Genomic DNA, 17471 nt, shown 5'->3' on the forward strand with positions numbered 1-17471 from the left:
TACTGTGTACGGGCTGCGGAGGAGGAGAGGAATACTGTGTACGGGCTGCGGAGGAGGAGAGGAATACTGTGTACGGGCTGCGGAGGAGGAGAGGAATACTGTGTACGGGCTGCGGAGGGGGAGAGGAATACTGTGTACGGGCTGCGGAGGGGGAGAGGAATACTGTGTACGGGCTGCGGAGGGGGAGAGGAATACTGTGTACGGGCTGCGGAGGGGGAGAGGAATACTGTGTACGGGCTGCGGAGGGGGAGAGGAATACTGTGTACGGGCTGCGGAGGGGGAGAGGAATACTGTGTACGGGCTGCGGAGGGGGAGAGGAATACTGTGTACGGGCTGCGGAGGGGGAGAGGAATACTGTGTACGGGCTGCGGAGGGGGAGAGGAATACTGTGTACGGGCTGCGGAGGGGGAGAGGAATACTGTGTACGGGCTGCGGAGGGGGAGAGGAATACTTTGTACGGGCTGCGGAGGGGGAGAGGAATACTGTGTACGGGCTGCGGAGGGGGAGAGGAATACTGTGTACGGGCTGCGGAGGGGGAGGGGAATACTGTGTACGGGCTGCGGAGGGGGAGGGGAATACTGTGTACGGGCTGCGGAGGGGGAGGGGAATACTGTGTACGGGCTGCGGAGGGGGAGGGGAATACTGTGTACGGGCTGCGGAGGGGGAGGGGAATACTGTGTACGGGCTGCGGAGGGGGAGGGGAATACTGTGTACGGGCTGCGGAGGGGGAGGGGAATACTGTGTACGGGCTGCGGAGGGGGGAGGGGAATACTGTGTACGGGCTGCGGAGGAGGAGGGGAATACTGTGTACGGGCTGCGGAGGAGGAGGGGAATACTGTGTACGGGCTGCGGAGGAGGAGAGGAATACTGTGTACGGGCTGCGGAGGAGGAGAGGAATACTGTGTACGGGCTGCGGAGGAGGAGAGGAATACTGTGTACGGGCTGCGGAGGAGAGGGGAATACTGTGTACGGGCTGCGGAGGAGGAGAGGAATACTGTGTACGGGCTGCGGAGGAGGAGAGGAATACTGTGTACGGGCTGCGGAGGAGAGGGGAATACTGTGTACAGGCTGCGGAGGAGGAGAGGGGAATACTGTGTACAGGCTGCGGAGGAGGAGAGGGGAGTACTGTGTACAGGCTGCAGAGGAGGAGAGGGGAGTACTGTGTAGGGGCTGCAGGTGACACTGGGTGTGGGGGTAGAATGACATTGTGTGTGACAGATTTGGAATTCTGCCTTTATTTCTATTGGGAAAATGGCAGGAGGGGCTGTGATTTTGATATTTCAACTGATGAGTGGATCCATTGGGGCAGATGCACCTGTCACTAAGGGTACTTTCACACTTGCGTTGTTTTTTTTTGGCGCAATCCGCTGTCTTTGGAAACAACGGAAGCCGTTAACGGATTCCGTTGTTTCCCATAGACTTGCATTGATGACGGATTGTGCCAAAAGTACCTGCGTTGCTTCCGTTGGCCGATGCTCCGTTGCTTCCGCCAAGCGGAATCAACGCTGAATGTAACGTTAAATGCTTGTGGCAAAATGACGCCAACCAACGGATTCCGTTGGTTCCGTTAAAATTTATAATGGTTCCCTATGGTAGCGGATTCCGTTGCTAAGTGCTTAACAACGGAATCCGCTGCTGGATTCCGCTAATTTATACTGAGCATGCCCAGAATGAAAAAAAATGAAAAAAGAAATAAAGCAGAGCTGACGGATTCCTGTGAAATAACGGATCCGTTGACACCACAAAAATAACGGATGCGTCAAAACGACGCAGCAACGGACCCAGCGGATTCAACCCAACGCAAGTGTGAAACTAGCCTAAGAAGGTGAAACAAGTGCCCCTGGAGCGCTGCTGCCCGTAAAGCATCATAGTAATGCTCGTACGCTCTGGGACCACTGTGTGCTCGGAAAGCGTATGGACTATATACCATCATAGACTTTATGATGTGACTGTGCAACAGCTCTTCATTATTTCTTATTTTTTTTGTTATATGGGGGAGGATGGGGGAAAGGTGAGAGGATAAGTGGTAATTATATTGCGGTTCTCGTTTTACAAGTCTTTGAACCAACAATATTGTCAGAGTTGTTTTCTGTACACAGTAGATCGTTCCTGTAGTCCGGGCTGGGTGACTGGGGGGATTATTATGTTTATGGCCGGCACAAGATGGGTATGTCTGTGTTTTTAAGAGAAATGTGATGAATGTAACTGCCTCTCATCTGGCCCTCACTGCTCCTGTGTGGGGCCGACCGCTGTAATCCGAGGTGGACATGCTGTCTGTCCTGTAATCCGAGGCGGGCATGCTGTCGGTCCTGGAATCCGAGGCGGACATGCTGTCGGTCCTGGAATCCGAGGCGGGCATGCTGTCGGTCCTGGAATCCGAGGCGGGCATGCTGTCGGTCCTGTAATCCGAGGCGGGCATGCTGTCGGTCCTGGAATCCGAGGCGGGCATGCTGTCGGTCCTGGAGTCCGAGGCGGGCATGCTGTCGGTCCTGGAGTCCGAGGCGGGCATGCTGTCGGTCCTGGAGTCCGAGGCGGGCATGCTGTCGGTCCTGGAGTCCGAGGCGGGCATGCTGTCGGTCCTGGAGTCCGAGGCGGGCATGCTGTCGGTCCTGGAGTCCGAGGCGGGCATGCTGTCGGTCCTGGAGTCCGAGGCGGGCATGCTGTCGGTCCTGGAGTCCGAGGCGGGCATGCTGTCGGTCCTGGAGTCCGAGGCGGGCATGCTGTCGGTCCTGGAGTCCGAGGCGGGCATGCTGTCGGTCCTGGAGTCCGAGGCGGGCATGCTGTCGGTCCTGGAGTCCGAGGCGGGCATGCTGTCGGTCCTGGAGTCCGAGGCGGGCATGCTGTCGGTCCTGGAGTCCGAGGCGGGCATGCTGTCGGTCCTGGAGTCCGAGGCGGGCATGCTGTCGGTCCTGGAGTCCGAGGCGGGCATGCTGTCGGTCCTGGAGTCCGAGGCGGGCATGCTGTCGGTCCTGGAGTCCGAGGCGGGCATGCTGTCGGTCCTGGAGTCCGAGGCGGGCATGCTGTCGGTCCTGGAGTCCGAGGCGGGCATGCTGTCGGTCCTGGAGTCCGAGGCGGGCATGCTGTCGGTCCTGGAGTCCGAGGCGGGCATGCTGTCGGTCCTGGAGTCCGAGGCGGGCATGCTGTCGGTCCTGGAGTCCGAGGCGGGCATGCTGTCGGTCCTGGAGTCCGAGGCGGGCATGCTGTCGGTCCTGGAGTCCGAGGCGGGCATGCTGTCGGTCCTGGAGTCCGAGGCGGGCATGCTGTCGGTCCTGGAGTCCGAGGCGGGCATGCTGTCGGTCCTGGAGTCCGAGGCGGGCATGCTGTCGGTCCTGGAGTCCGAGGCGGGCATGCTGTCGGTCCTGGAGTCCGAGGCGGGCATGCTGTCGGTCCTGGAGTCCGAGGCGGGCATGCTGTCGGTCCTGGAGTCCGAGGCGGGCATGCTGTCGGTCCTGGAGTCCGAGGCGGGCATGCTGTCGGTCCTGGAGTCCGAGGCGGGCATGCTGTCGGTCCTGGAGTCCGAGGCGGGCATGCTGTCGGTCCTGGAGTCCGAGGCGGGCATGCTGTCGGTCCTGGAGTCCGAGGCGGGCATGCTGTCGGTCCTGGAGTCCGAGGCGGGCATGCTGTCGGTCCTGGAGTCCGAGGCGGGCATGCTGTCGGTCCTGGAGTCCGAGGCGGGCATGCTGTCGGTCCTGGAGTCCGAGGCGGGCATGCTGTCGGTCCTGGAGTCCGAGGCGGGCATGCTGTCGGTCCTGGAGTCCGAGGCGGGCATGCTGTCGGTCCTGGAGTCCGAGGCGGGCATGCTGTCGGTCCTGGAGTCCGAGGCGGGCATGCTGTCGGTCCTGGAGTCCGAGGCGGGCATGCTGTCGGTCCTGGAGTCCGAGGCGGGCATGCTGTCGGTCCTGGAGTCCGAGGCGGGCATGCTGTCGGTCCTGGAGTCCGAGGCGGGCATGCTGTCGGTCCTGGAGTCCGAGGCGGGCATGCTGTCGGTCCTGGAGTCCGAGGCGGGCATGCTGTCGGTCCTGGAGTCCGAGGCGGGCATGCTGTCGGTCCTGGAGTCCGAGGCGGGCATGCTGTCGGTCCTGGAGTCCGAGGCGGGCATGCTGTCGGTCCTGGAGTCCGAGGCGGGCATGCTGTCGGTCCTGGAGTCCGAGGCGGGCATGCTGTCGGTCCTGGAGTCCGAGGCGGGCATGCTGTCGGTCCTGGAGTCCGAGGCGGGCATGCTGTCGGTCCTGGAGTCCGAGGCGGGCATGCTGTCGGTCCTGGAGTCCGAGGCGGGCATGCTGTCGGTCCTGGAGTCCGAGGCGGGCATGCTGTCGGTCCTGGAGTCCGAGGCGGGCATGCTGTCGGTCCTGGAGTCCGAGGCGGGCATGCTGTCGGTCCTGGAGTCCGAGGCGGGCATGCTGTCGGTCCTGGAGTCCGAGGCGGGCATGCTGTCGGTCCTGGAGTCCGAGGCGGGCATGCTGTCGGTCCTGGAGTCCGAGGCGGGCATGCTGTCGGTCCTGGAGTCCGAGGCGGGCATGCTGTCGGTCCTGGAGTCCGAGGCGGGCATGCTGTCGGTCCTGGAGTCCGAGGCGGGCATGCTGTCGGTCCTGGAGTCCGAGGCGGGCATGCTGTCGGTCCTGGAGTCCGAGGCGGGCATGCTGTCGGTCCTGGAGTCCGAGGCGGGCATGCTGTCGGTCCTGGAGTCCGAGGCGGGCATGCTGTCGGTCCTGGAGTCCGAGGCGGGCATGCTGTCGGTCCTGGAGTCCGAGGCGGCCATGCTGTCGGTCCTGGAGTCCGAGGCGGCCATGCTGTCGGTCCTGGAGTCCGAGGCGGCCATGCTGTCGGTCCTGGAGTCCGAGGCGGCCATGCTGTCGGTCCTGGAGTCCGAGGCGGCCATGCTGTCGGTCCTGGAGTCCGAGGCGGCCATGCTGTCGGTCCTGGAGTCCGAGGCGGCCATGCTGTCGGTCCTGGAGTCCGAGGCGGCCATGCTGTCGGTCCTGGAGTCCGAGGCGGCCATGCTGTCGGTCCTGGAGTCCGAGGCGGCCATGCTGTCGGTCCTGGAGTCCGAGGCGGCCATGCTGTCGGTCCTGGAGTCCGAGGCGGCCATGCTGTCGGTCCTGGAGTCCGAGGCGGCCATGCTGTCGGTCCTGGAGTCCGAGGCGGCCATGCTGTCGGTCCTGGAGTCCGAGGCGGCCATGCTGTCGGTCCTGGAGTCCGAGGCGGCCATGCTGTCGGTCCTGGAGTCCGAGGCGGCCATGCTGTCGGTCCTGGAGTCCGAGGCGGCCATGCTGTCGGTCCTGGAGTCCGAGGCGGCCATGCTGTCGGTCCTGGAGTCCGAGGCGGCCATGCTGTCGGTCCTGGAGTCCGAGGCGGCCATGCTGTCGGTCCTGGAGTCCGAGGCGGCCATGCTGTCGGTCCTGGAGTCCGAGGCGGCCATGCTGTCGGTCCTGGAGTCCGAGGCGGCCATGCTGTCGGTCCTGGAGTCCGAGGCGGCCATGCTGTCGGTCCTGGAGTCCGAGGCGGCCATGCTGTCGGTCCTGGAGTCCGAGGCGGCCATGCTGTCGGTCCTGGAGTCCGAGGCGGCCATGCTGTCGGTCCTGGAGTCCGAGGCGGCCATGCTGTCGGTCCTGGAGTCCGAGGCGGCCATGCTGTCGGTCCTGGAGTCCGAGGCGGCCATGCTGTCGGTCCTGGAGTCCGAGGCGGCCATGCTGTCGGTCCTGGAGTCCGAGGCGGCCATGCTGTCGGTCCTGGAGTCCGAGGCGGCCATGCTGTCGGTCCTGGAGTCCGAGGCGGCCATGCTGTCGGTCCTGGAGTCCGAGGCGGCCATGCTGTCGGTCCTGGAGTCCGAGGCGGCCATGCTGTCGGTCCTGGAGTCCGAGGCGGCCATGCTGTCGGTCCTGGAGTCCGAGGCGGCCATGCTGTCGGTCCTGGAGTCCGAGGCGGCCATGCTGTCGGTCCTGGAGTCCGAGGCGGCCATGCTGTCGGTCCTGGAGTCCGAGGCGGCCATGCTGTCGGTCCTGGAGTCCGAGGCGGCCATGCTGTCGGTCCTGGAGTCCGAGGCGGCCATGCTGTCGGTCCTGGAGTCCGAGGCGGCCATGCTGTCGGTCCTGGAGTCCGAGGCGGCCATGCTGTCGGTCCTGGAGTCCGAGGCGGCCATGCTGTCGGTCCTGGAGTCCGAGGCGGCCATGCTGTCGGTCCTGGAGTCCGAGGCGGCCATGCTGTCGGTCCTGGAGTCCGAGGCGGCCATGCTGTCGGTCCTGGAGTCCGAGGCGGCCATGCTGTCGGTCCTGGAGTCCGAGGCGGCCATGCTGTCGGTCCTGGAGTCCGAGGCGGCCATGCTGTCGGTCCTGGAGTCCGAGGCGGCCATGCTGTCGGTCCTGGAGTCCGAGGCGGCCATGCTGTCGGTCCTGGAGTCCGAGGCGGCCATGCTGTCGGTCCTGGAGTCCGAGGCGGCCATGCTGTCGGTCCTGGAGTCCGAGGCGGCCATGCTGTCGGTCCTGGAGTCCGAGGCGGCCATGCTGTCGGTCCTGGAGTCCGAGGCGGCCATGCTGTCGGTCCTGGAGTCCGAGGCGGCCATGCTGTCGGTCCTGGAGTCCGAGGCGGCCATGCTGTCGGTCCTGGAGTCCGAGGCGGCCATGCTGTCGGTCCTGGAGTCCGAGGCGGCCATGCTGTCGGTCCTGGAGTCCGAGGCGGCCATGCTGTCGGTCCTGGAGTCCGAGGCGGCCATGCTGTCGGTCCTGGAGTCCGAGGCGGCCATGCTGTCGGTCCTGGAGTCCGAGGCGGCCATGCTGTCGGTCCTGGAGTCCGAGGCGGCCATGCTGTCGGTCCTGGAGTCCGAGGCGGCCATGCTGTCGGTCCTGGAGTCCGAGGCGGCCATGCTGTCGGTCCTGGAGTCCGAGGCGGCCATGCTGTCGGTCCTGGAGTCCGAGGCGGCCATGCTGTCGGTCCTGGAGTCCGAGGCGGCCATGCTGTCGGTCCTGGAGTCCGAGGCGGCCATGCTGTCGGTCCTGGAGTCCGAGGCGGCCATGCTGTCGGTCCTGGAGTCCGAGGCGGCCATGCTGTCGGTCCTGGAGTCCGAGGCGGCCATGCTGTCGGTCCTGGAGTCCGAGGCGGCCATGCTGTCGGTCCTGGAGTCCGAGGCGGCCATGCTGTCGGTCCTGGAGTCCGAGGCGGCCATGCTGTCGGTCCTGGAGTCCGAGGCGGCCATGCTGTCGGTCCTGGAGTCCGAGGCGGCCATGCTGTCGGTCCTGGAGTCCGAGGCGGCCATGCTGTCGGTCCTGGAGTCCGAGGCGGCCATGCTGTCGGTCCTGGAGTCCGAGGCGGCCATGCTGTCGGTCCTGGAGTCCGAGGCGGCCATGCTGTCGGTCCTGGAGTCCGAGGCGGCCATGCTGTCGGTCCTGGAGTCCGAGGCGGCCATGCTGTCGGTCCTGGAGTCCGAGGCGGCCATGCTGTCGGTCCTGGAGTCCGAGGCGGCCATGCTGTCGGTCCTGGAGTCCGAGGCGGCCATGCTGTCGGTCCTGGAGTCCGAGGCGGCCATGCTGTCGGTCCTGGAGTCCGAGGCGGCCATGCTGTCGGTCCTGGAGTCCGAGGCGGCCATGCTGTCGGTCCTGGAGTCCGAGGCGGCCATGCTGTCGGTCCTGGAGTCCGAGGCGGCCATGCTGTCGGTCCTGGAGTCCGAGGCGGCCATGCTGTCGGTCCTGGAGTCCGAGGCGGCCATGCTGTCGGTCCTGGAGTCCGAGGCGGCCATGCTGTCGGTCCTGGAGTCCGAGGCGGCCATGCTGTCGGTCCTGGAGTCCGAGGCGGCCATGCTGTCGGTCCTGGAGTCCGAGGCGGCCATGCTGTCGGTCCTGGAGTCCGAGGCGGCCATGCTGTCGGTCCTGGAGTCCGAGGCGGCCATGCTGTCGGTCCTGGAGTCCGAGGCGGCCATGCTGTCGGTCCTGGAGTCCGAGGCGGCCATGCTGTCGGTCCTGGAGTCCGAGGCGGCCATGCTGTCGGTCCTGGAGTCCGAGGCGGCCATGCTGTCGGTCCTGGAGTCCGAGGCGGCCATGCTGTCGGTCCTGGAGTCCGAGGCGGCCATGCTGTCGGTCCTGGAGTCCGAGGCGGCCATGCTGTCGGTCCTGGAGTCCGAGGCGGCCATGCTGTCGGTCCTGGAGTCCGAGGCGGCCATGCTGTCGGTCCTGGAGTCCGAGGCGGCCATGCTGTCGGTCCTGGAGTCCGAGGCGGCCATGCTGTCGGTCCTGGAGTCCGAGGCGGCCATGCTGTCGGTCCTGGAGTCCGAGGCGGCCATGCTGTCGGTCCTGGAGTCCGAGGCGGCCATGCTGTCGGTCCTGGAGTCCGAGGCGGCCATGCTGTCGGTCCTGGAGTCCGAGGCGGCCATGCTGTCGGTCCTGGAGTCCGAGGCGGCCATGCTGTCGGTCCTGGAGTCCGAGGCGGCCATGCTGTCGGTCCTGGAGTCCGAGGCGGCCATGCTGTCGGTCCTGGAGTCCGAGGCGGCCATGCTGTCGGTCCTGGAGTCCGAGGCGGCCATGCTGTCGGTCCTGGAGTCCGAGGCGGCCATGCTGTCGGTCCTGGAGTCCGAGGCGGCCATGCTGTCGGTCCTGGAGTCCGAGGCGGCCATGCTGTCGGTCCTGGAGTCCGAGGCGGCCATGCTGTCGGTCCTGGAGTCCGAGGCGGCCATGCTGTCGGTCCTGGAGTCCGAGGCGGCCATGCTGTCGGTCCTGGAGTCCGAGGCGGCCATGCTGTCGGTCCTGGAGTCCGAGGCGGCCATGCTGTCGGTCCTGGAGTCCGAGGCGGCCATGCTGTCGGTCCTGGAGTCCGAGGCGGCCATGCTGTCGGTCCTGGAGTCCGAGGCGGCCATGCTGTCGGTCCTGGAGTCCGAGGCGGCCATGCTGTCGGTCCTGGAGTCCGAGGCGGCCATGCTGTCGGTCCTGGAGTCCGAGGCGGCCATGCTGTCGGTCCTGGAGTCCGAGGCGGCCATGCTGTCGGTCCTGGAGTCCGAGGCGGCCATGCTGTCGGTCCTGGAGTCCGAGGCGGCCATGCTGTCGGTCCTGGAGTCCGAGGCGGCCATGCTGTCGGTCCTGGAGTCCGAGGCGGCCATGCTGTCGGTCCTGGAGTCCGAGGCGGCCATGCTGTCGGTCCTGGAGTCCGAGGCGGCCATGCTGTCGGTCCTGGAGTCCGAGGCGGCCATGCTGTCGGTCCTGGAGTCCGAGGCGGCCATGCTGTCGGTCCTGGAGTCCGAGGCGGCCATGCTGTCGGTCCTGGAGTCCGAGGCGGCCATGCTGTCGGTCCTGGAGTCCGAGGCGGCCATGCTGTCGGTCCTGGAGTCCGAGGCGGCCATGCTGTCGGTCCTGGAGTCCGAGGCGGCCATGCTGTCGGTCCTGGAGTCCGAGGCGGCCATGCTGTCGGTCCTGGAGTCCGAGGCGGCCATGCTGTCGGTCCTGGAGTCCGAGGCGGCCATGCTGTCGGTCCTGGAGTCCGAGGCGGCCATGCTGTCGGTCCTGGAGTCCGAGGCGGCCATGCTGTCGGCCCTGGAGTCCGAGGCGGCCATGCTGTCGGCCCTGGAGTCCGAGGCGGCCATGCTGTCGGCCCTGGAGTCCGAGGCGGCCATGCTGTCGGCCCTGGAGTCCGAGGCGGCCATGCTGTCGGCCCTGGAGTCCGAGGCGGCCATGCTGTCGGCCCTGGAGTCCGAGGCGGCCATGCTGTCGGCCCTGGAGTCCGAGGCGGCCATGCTGTCGGCCCTGGAGTCCGAGGCGGCCATGCTGTCGGCCCTGGAGTCCGAGGCGGGCCATGCTGTCGGCCCTGGAGTCCGAGGCGGGCCATGCTGTCGGCCCTGGAGTCCGAGGCGGGCCATGCTGTCGGCCCTGGAGTCCGAGGCGGGCCATGCTGTCGGCCCTGGAGTCCGAGGCGGGCCATGCTGTCGGCCCTGGAGTCCGAGGCGGGCCATGCTGTCGGCCCTGGAGTCCGAGGCGGGCCCGCTGTCGGCCCTGGAGTCCGAGGCGGGCCCGCTGTCGGCCCTGGAATCCGAGGCGGGCCCGCTGTCGGCCCTGGAATCCTTAGCGGTTTCTCCATCTAAGGTGGCACTTTCTCTCCTCGGTGGTGAGAATGTCTTGGCAGTGATGGTTCAGCGCCTGCCTTCATCAGATATCACATTTCAGCTGGAGGACCTCAGGCTCCAATGATGAGTGATTGATGTGTTTTTCTGCAATCTGTTCTGGAGTAAACTTTTCCTGTGCTGCAGTGAGGGCTAATGATTGTCGTTCTCTGGAGTATAATGATTTCCCCAGGTTCCTTTTGTTCTCTGTTTTCTTCTACACCTTGTGCAACAATCACGTTCTTTGTTGGTGAGAATCAGACGCTGACGACGCAGTTGTCTTCATCCTACAGTAGCTTGCTGTGATTTCAGCTCTGTCACATCATGGGCACATTAGTCACATGTCTGACCCATCTCCGCGGCCATCAACAGGGATACATTTAGGCTTGGAGTCAGGTTTTTTTTTACACTGAGTGCATACTATGGGGTTTTGTTCGCTTGTGGTTTCCTGCAGATGTCGCAGAACAATTGTATACAGGAGCCATGTCAGTAGACCTGACCCTCGGGTCTTTAATAGGAAATAAACCTGAGATAGTGAACACTCTGTGCCTTTTCTTTCACTTTATGACTTTCCTTCTTGACACCCCGCGAAGAGCCTTGTATGAATGGAGTGGTCACCGATCATGTGCCCTTGTGCTCAATTCATTCTTCAGCACTCCCATAACAATAAGGCTACTTTCACACTTGCGTTGGACGGCTTCCGTTGCTATCCGCAGCCTTGAGGAATTACGGTAACCGTTGCAGGGAACCGTTATATTCCTCATAGACTTCTATTAGCTACGGATAGCAACAGATGGTCTTGCGTTGCATCCGCTGCACGACGCAGCGTCGTTATTTTGACGCTGCGTCGGGCGGAGGGAACGCTGCATGTAACGTTTTTTGAGCAGCGCAATCCGTAGGATTTCGCTGCGCATGTATTCTCTGGCTCCCTGCACACGTAACCAGGGTAAACATTGGGTTACTAAGCAATGCGCTTTCCCTCGTTACCCGATATTTACCCTGGCTGCGGGTGCAAGGAGCCAGCGCTAAGCGGTGTACGCTGGTAACCAAGGTAAATATCGGGTAACCAAGCAAAGTGCTTTGCCCAGTTACCCAATATTTACCTGGCTATGTGTGCAGGGAGTCCGACACTTTCCCGCTCGGCTCCGCTCCCTCCCGCACTTCACATGTACGCGCACACACACTCACTCACCTGTCCCCAGCCTTGCATTCCTTGCTGCACTGACGTCCTCAGTGCCATGGTCCCGCTCGGCTCCACAAACCCCGCACTCCGCCCCCCTCACACATTCTCGGCAGCCGAACGATCAGCTGATCATTCGGCGACCGGCTGCTGTGAGCGATCAGCTGATCACCCGGCGACCGGCTGCTGTGAGCGATCAGCTGATCGTTCACAATAGTCTGCCACCGGTAAAACGAAAGAAGGGAAAAAAAAATAAAGATTCCGTTGTTTTGTACGATACGTTGCATCCGTTGTGCCACTAAATGCAACACATCGTTGCATCCGTCACACAACGCAATAAATGGATGCCGTTCAACGCAAGTGTGAAAGTAGCCTAAATGCACCGTCAGTGCACATGATGCACCTTCACCTCATTCACATGCTGCTCTTTAGAGCCTGGGTTCTCAGGATCAGTGAAGGGTCCCAGTGGTCGGACCCCTGACACCCCCCGGGGAAATTTTTCCCTACCTTTGATTGGGCATAACTTCCAATTTAATGATACCCCTAATAGCCTGACTGATCAGGCAGACATGTTACACTGTACACTGCCACCTTGTCGGTACAGAATGTCTGTTATTAGACTTTGGTCTTTATGATCTTTACCAATCTCTCCTGTTATCTTGCAACGGGCATGTTACCAGAGCACAATAAAATGAAGGATGAAGGTTAATTCCACAGCTTTTGAGTTAAGATTTTCAGCACTATTTAGCTAATAAACCTCGTACGTATTTCATCTCCTTAGAAATGTGCCCTGCAGCTGGGGCCACCACTGTGGTTCCTTACTCATTCTATTAATAGGTGTCCATTGCCACATATTACCGAATTATTTACTTTTTTAAATAAAAGATTAGATTTAAAAAAAACAAAAAAACCTCAGAAGTGATATTCTTCACCAACCTCACAGCGTTTTGCTAATTCTTCTTGGCACACTAAAAATGCGGCCTGTTTCCGCGCGGGTGGCTGCGTCTGAGCTTTGCCAGCTTACAATATGTGGCTTGGTAGCTGCTTTCCCATTGTTATTCGGGACAAGGCTCCATAGACTTAGGGGTACTTCACACACAGTGAGATCGCTGCTGAGTCACGTTTTTTGTGACGCAGCAGTGACCTCATTAGCGATCTCGCTGTGTGTGACACTGAGCAGCGATCTGGCCCCTGCTGTGAGATCGCTGCTCGTTACACACAGCCCTGGTTCGTTTTTTTATTGTTGCTCTCCCGGTGATAAGCACACATCGCTGTGTGTGACAGCGAGAGAGCAACAATCCTGAATGTGCAGGGAGCAGGAGTCGGCGTCTGACAGCCTGCGGTAAGCTGTAACCAAGGTGGTTACCCGATATTTACCTTCGTTACCAGCCTCCGCAGCTCTCACGTTGCCAGTGCCGGCTACTGCTCCCTGCACACGCTAAGCGGTGTGCGCTGGTAACTAAGGTAAACATCGGGTAACCATACCCGATGTTTACCTTAGTTACCAGTGTCCGCAGCTTCCAGACGCCGGCTCCGTGCAAGCGCAGCGTCGCTTGCACGTCGCTGCTGGCTGGGGGCTGGTCACTGGTGAGATCTGCCTGTTTGATAGCTCACCAGCGACCATGTAGCGACGCAGGAGCGCTCCTGACCAGGTCAGATCGCTGGTGGTATCGCTGCTGCGTCGCTAAAGTGTGACGGTACCCTAACATTGAGAAGGTGACTTGAACCCTTGAGGTCTGTCTTCAGGTCGTGTGGGTCAGAAAAGGCCCGAAGCTGCACTGCAAACTGGAGAACACAGAGCGATGGGTATTTTAATACTTTTTAGCACCACTATGAAGATAATTAGGGCTGGTTGTGGAATAACATATGTGATGAGACTTTTTGATTAAGTGCTTATTTTTTTTTTTTTTTTAGTACGCACCTTTTTTTTTTTTTCCCTGTATCATAGTTTTTAAGGTTGAAGGGAGACTCTAAGTCCATCTGTAGATAAGCTGATATTTCAGTCACTGTGTATTTATATACCTTTTTAATGTGTTTTTTCTTTTCCCCACAGCATTCACCTGATGGACTGGTCACACTTTAAAGCTCTGGAATACATTGAAGGCCTGGAGAAGTGTTTATCCAAGTAGTCTTAGTCCATTGTTTTCTTCTTTTTTTTACACAGGAAATTCAGTCAAGATTTCTAGTTAAAATATCTATAGAATATAATGGGTACAAGGAATTCCCCCATATGTCTGTGGGTGTGACCGTCCTCCTCTGCCTTTATGTATTACCAGTCTGAATTTTATGTACTTGTTCTGTTTTCCGTATGTGACTGTATGATTGAATCCGCACTGTTGGACTACATACCGCCCACGTAAAATGGATTACAAGCAGTCGTCTGAGACCCTACTCCATGGAGAATTTGGGGTCTACCCATCCAAAGGTATTCGCTATGCACTTAGTCTGACACCTACAGGCCTCCACATCCAGAGACTCGTTCCCAAACCAGATGATGACCAGCGCACAGTGCTACCCATTCTTGACATGGTGGGATGTCATACCATGCGCAGTCGTGGCTCCAGTGATGCTTTTGCCTATTTTTCAATATATTCTTACCCATTGAAGAAGAAGAAAGTGGCTGTGGGCTCTACACGTACCCGCCAAAGGTCGGTCCGTACATTTAGAGTGGACGAGGCTTCAAATTATGAACAGAACCAAGTCATCGCTGAAAAGTGGGCAACGGCTCTAAAGTGTCTTATTCAAGGAGTGCCAATCTCAAGTGATACAGGTAATGGCTGAGACCGGGTTCTGTCAAGTTGACTCTCTTCTGTAGCTAATGACTGATTTAAGCCTTTTACTAGGGAGATGTCGATCACCGCCTAGGTTAACACTTTTTTAGCTGATGCTTTGGATCTGGTTTTGAGTTGAAAGCAATATGCGGTTTATAGGAGTTGTCCGGTTTAAGAAGCAAAGTCTTCAGTGTCTCCATGAGTTTGAAGACTGCTGATTTGCAACACTGTCACAACTGCCCTGTATGCCCCATTGTACTGGGTGGTCACGTAACTACAAGTCTCACCCAGCTTCTTTCAATTCTTTTTCTATTGAGAGAAGCTGAATGAGACTAGTCAGCACTTGACCGTAAGTATGCAAAGAAACATGACTTCCCAGTTGTATGGGAACGTACACACTGTCAAGATTTGGTAGTTTGCAGTCCCATAGTGGGCTGCAGACTTTTTAGACCTGTAAACTCCTTTAATGCAAAACATAATTATAATAACTGGCACAGGCAGGTCATCATGATGGTGGCACTGTTAACATTTAGGCTACACATCCTTATGGTAATGTGCCATATGGAGCTCGACTGTCATATTTTTGTTCAGTACCTGCAGGATGGCCTGCTTGTTTTGCTTCTGCCATGTATGACACTACACAACCATTCATTTGGCAACATATTGTTCCGTGTTCTAGCCACATAGTTCTGGCACCTGTTAGGGTAATGAAGAGGTTAATGTTTTCAAGCCTGTCTAATCTGATAAGATATTGAGATATTAGCAACTTCCTAGGACTGAATCCACAGGGAAGCGATCAGTCTCCAGGTTTGGTATGTGAAAACTTGGGTAACGGTGCTCAGGTTGTAGATAGATAGCCAATGTATAGTGCAACTCCTGTATTGACAAACATACCTGAGCTGTGCCAGTTAGACACTATCCCAGTCTGCCAACCACTTGAGAAAGCATGTGTTCAGGCGAAACGCTGTTGGCCATCTGGGATAGTGTCTGCCCGCCACAGCTCGGGTAAATGTTTCCATAAAGGATACGTACCAAGAGGCACTCATTTCTATTTTTCGACTATAAAATAAACACTTCAGATTTCTTTAGAGACTTTTGGATTTGTTCTCACCGGTGTTATCTGAACCATATGCAGCATAAAACATGGGCATGCTCCCACACATCTATTTACTGACGCACTTGTGCTCGACTTGATTAACAGGTCTGTATCTAGTTGTGTGTAACATTTCATTGCAGCCCCTATGATTAGTGTAAGGTATAGTTTATTTATATAGACTGTTTAGCACTTCAGAATGTAGTCATAAAGGATCTATTCAGACTTGATCTGCTGTCGCTCATGCTGACCCAGCTTTCCCCGCATGCAATCTTTGGGCCGTGGGAAGCTGTGAATCAGCCTTTGGGTGGAACATGGCTGCCATTGATGTGCTCTTGCTCCTGGATTGGAGCCCAGGACTTGTATTCTCATCTTTGAAAAAAGCAGATTCTTTCAGTAGTCAGACATGCACAACCGACTGAATAGTGTGGTTCGTCCAGGTCATCTCGTCTGGTGCCCAGCTATTGTTAGGCGACAATAAGTTGCTTGGTGGTACAAAAATACTTAAGCTGTAGGAACCTGAAGTGCCGTGTAAAGCAGCAGATGTAGAACTAGTATATAATTATAGCTTATGATTTACCGTATTAAAATTCCTTGCATTGTGGCTTTTACTGACACCTATAATTAATATTTAGGGTGGCATCAGTATAAAGGGATTTTCTACTAGAAATGTGTGTGTATATATATATATATATATATATATATATATATATATATATATATATATATATATATATATATATATATATATATATATATATATAATTACTGTGCCTACAAGTAGTCTTCAACCCCCTGCAGATTTAGCAGGTTTGATAAGATGCAAATAAGTTAGAGCCTGCAAACTTCAAACAAGAGCAGGATTTATTAACAGATGCATAAATCTTACAAACCAACAAGTTATGTTGCTCAGTTAAATTTTAATAAATTTTCAACATAAAAGTGTGGGTCAATTATTATTCAACCCCTAGGTTTAATATTTTGTGGAATAACCCTTGTTTGCAATTACAGCTAATAATCGTCTTTTATAAGACCTGATCAGGCCGGCACAGGTCTCTGGAGTTATCTTGGCCCACTCCTCCATGCAGATCTTCTCCAAGTTATCTAGGTTCTTTGGGTATCTCATGTGGACTTTAATCTTGAGCTCCTTCCACAAGTTTTCAATTGGGTTAAGGTCAGGAGACTGACTAGGCCACTGCAACACCTTGATTTTTTCCCTCTTGAACCAGGCCTTGGTTTTCTTGGCTGTGTGCTTTGGGTCGTGGTCTTGTTGGAAGATGAAATGACGACCCATCTTAAGATCCTTGATGGAGGAGCGGAGGTTCTTGGCCAAAATCTCCAGGTAGGCCGTGCTATCCATCTTCCCATGGATGCGGACCAGATGGCCAGGCCCCTTGGCTGAGAAACAGCCCCACAGCATGATGCTGCCACCACCATGCTTGACTGTAGGGATGGTATTCTTGGGGTTGTATGCAGTGCCATCCAGTTTCCAAACGTCACATGTGTGGTTGGCACCAAATATCTTGATCTTGGTCTCATCAGACCAGAGAACCTTGAACCAGTCTGTCTCAGAGTCCTCCAAGTGATCATGAGCAAACTGTAGATGAGCCTTGACATGACGCTTTGAAAGTAAAGGTACCTTACGGGCTTGTCTGGAACGGAGACCATTGTGGTGGAGTACGTTACTTATGGTATTGACTGAAACCAATGTCCCCACTGCCATGAGATCTTCCCGGAGCGCCTTCCTTGTTGTCCTTGGGTTAGCCTTGACTCTTCGGACAAGCCTGGCCTCGGCACGGGTGGAAACTTTCAAAGGCTGTCCAGGCCGTGGAAGGCTAACAGTAGTTCCATAAGCCTTCCACTTCTGGATGATGCTCCCAACAGTGGAGACAGGTAGGCCCAACTCCTTGGAAAGGGTTTTGTACCCCTTGCCAGCCTTGTGACCCTCCACGATCTTGTCTCTGATGGCCTTGGAATGCTCCTTTGTCTTTCCCATGTTGACCAAGTATGAGTGCTGTTCACAAGTTTGGGGAGGGTCTTAATTAGTCAGAAAAGGCTGGAAAAAGAGATAATTAATCCAAACATGTGAAGCTCATTGTTCTTTGTGCCTGAAATACTTCTTAATACTTTAGGGGAACCAAACAGAATTCTGGTGGTTTGAGGGGTTGAATAATAAATGACACTCTGAATAAACTTTTCTCAATTTTAAAAAAAAAAATAAAAAAAGAAATAACATTCTTTTTTGCGGCAGTGCATTTCACACTTCCAGGCTGATCTACAGTCCAAATGTCACAATGCCAAGTTAATTCCGAATGTGTAAACCTGCTAAATCTGCAGGGGGTTGAATACTACTTG

The 17471-nt window shown here is 57.4% G+C and overlaps 1 protein-coding gene across 1 annotated transcript in view; it reads left to right on the forward strand.

Moving 5' to 3' along the window:
* Positions 1–17471, forward strand: part of SPHK2 (sphingosine kinase 2) — a 79359-nt gene that overhangs the window by 17656 nt on the left and 44232 nt on the right. Inside the window, exon 2 of the mRNA XM_075328641.1 lies at positions 13306–14022. Within this exon, the coding sequence (XP_075184756.1) occupies positions 13614–14022 (409 nt within the window). The 5' untranslated portion in view covers positions 13306–13613. The remainder of the gene's footprint in view (positions 1–13305; positions 14023–17471) is intronic.

This window comes from Anomaloglossus baeobatrachus, chromosome 11 (genome assembly GCF_048569485.1).
Source record: "Anomaloglossus baeobatrachus isolate aAnoBae1 chromosome 11, aAnoBae1.hap1, whole genome shotgun sequence".
Classification (NCBI taxonomy): domain Eukaryota; kingdom Metazoa; phylum Chordata; class Amphibia; order Anura; family Aromobatidae; genus Anomaloglossus; species Anomaloglossus baeobatrachus.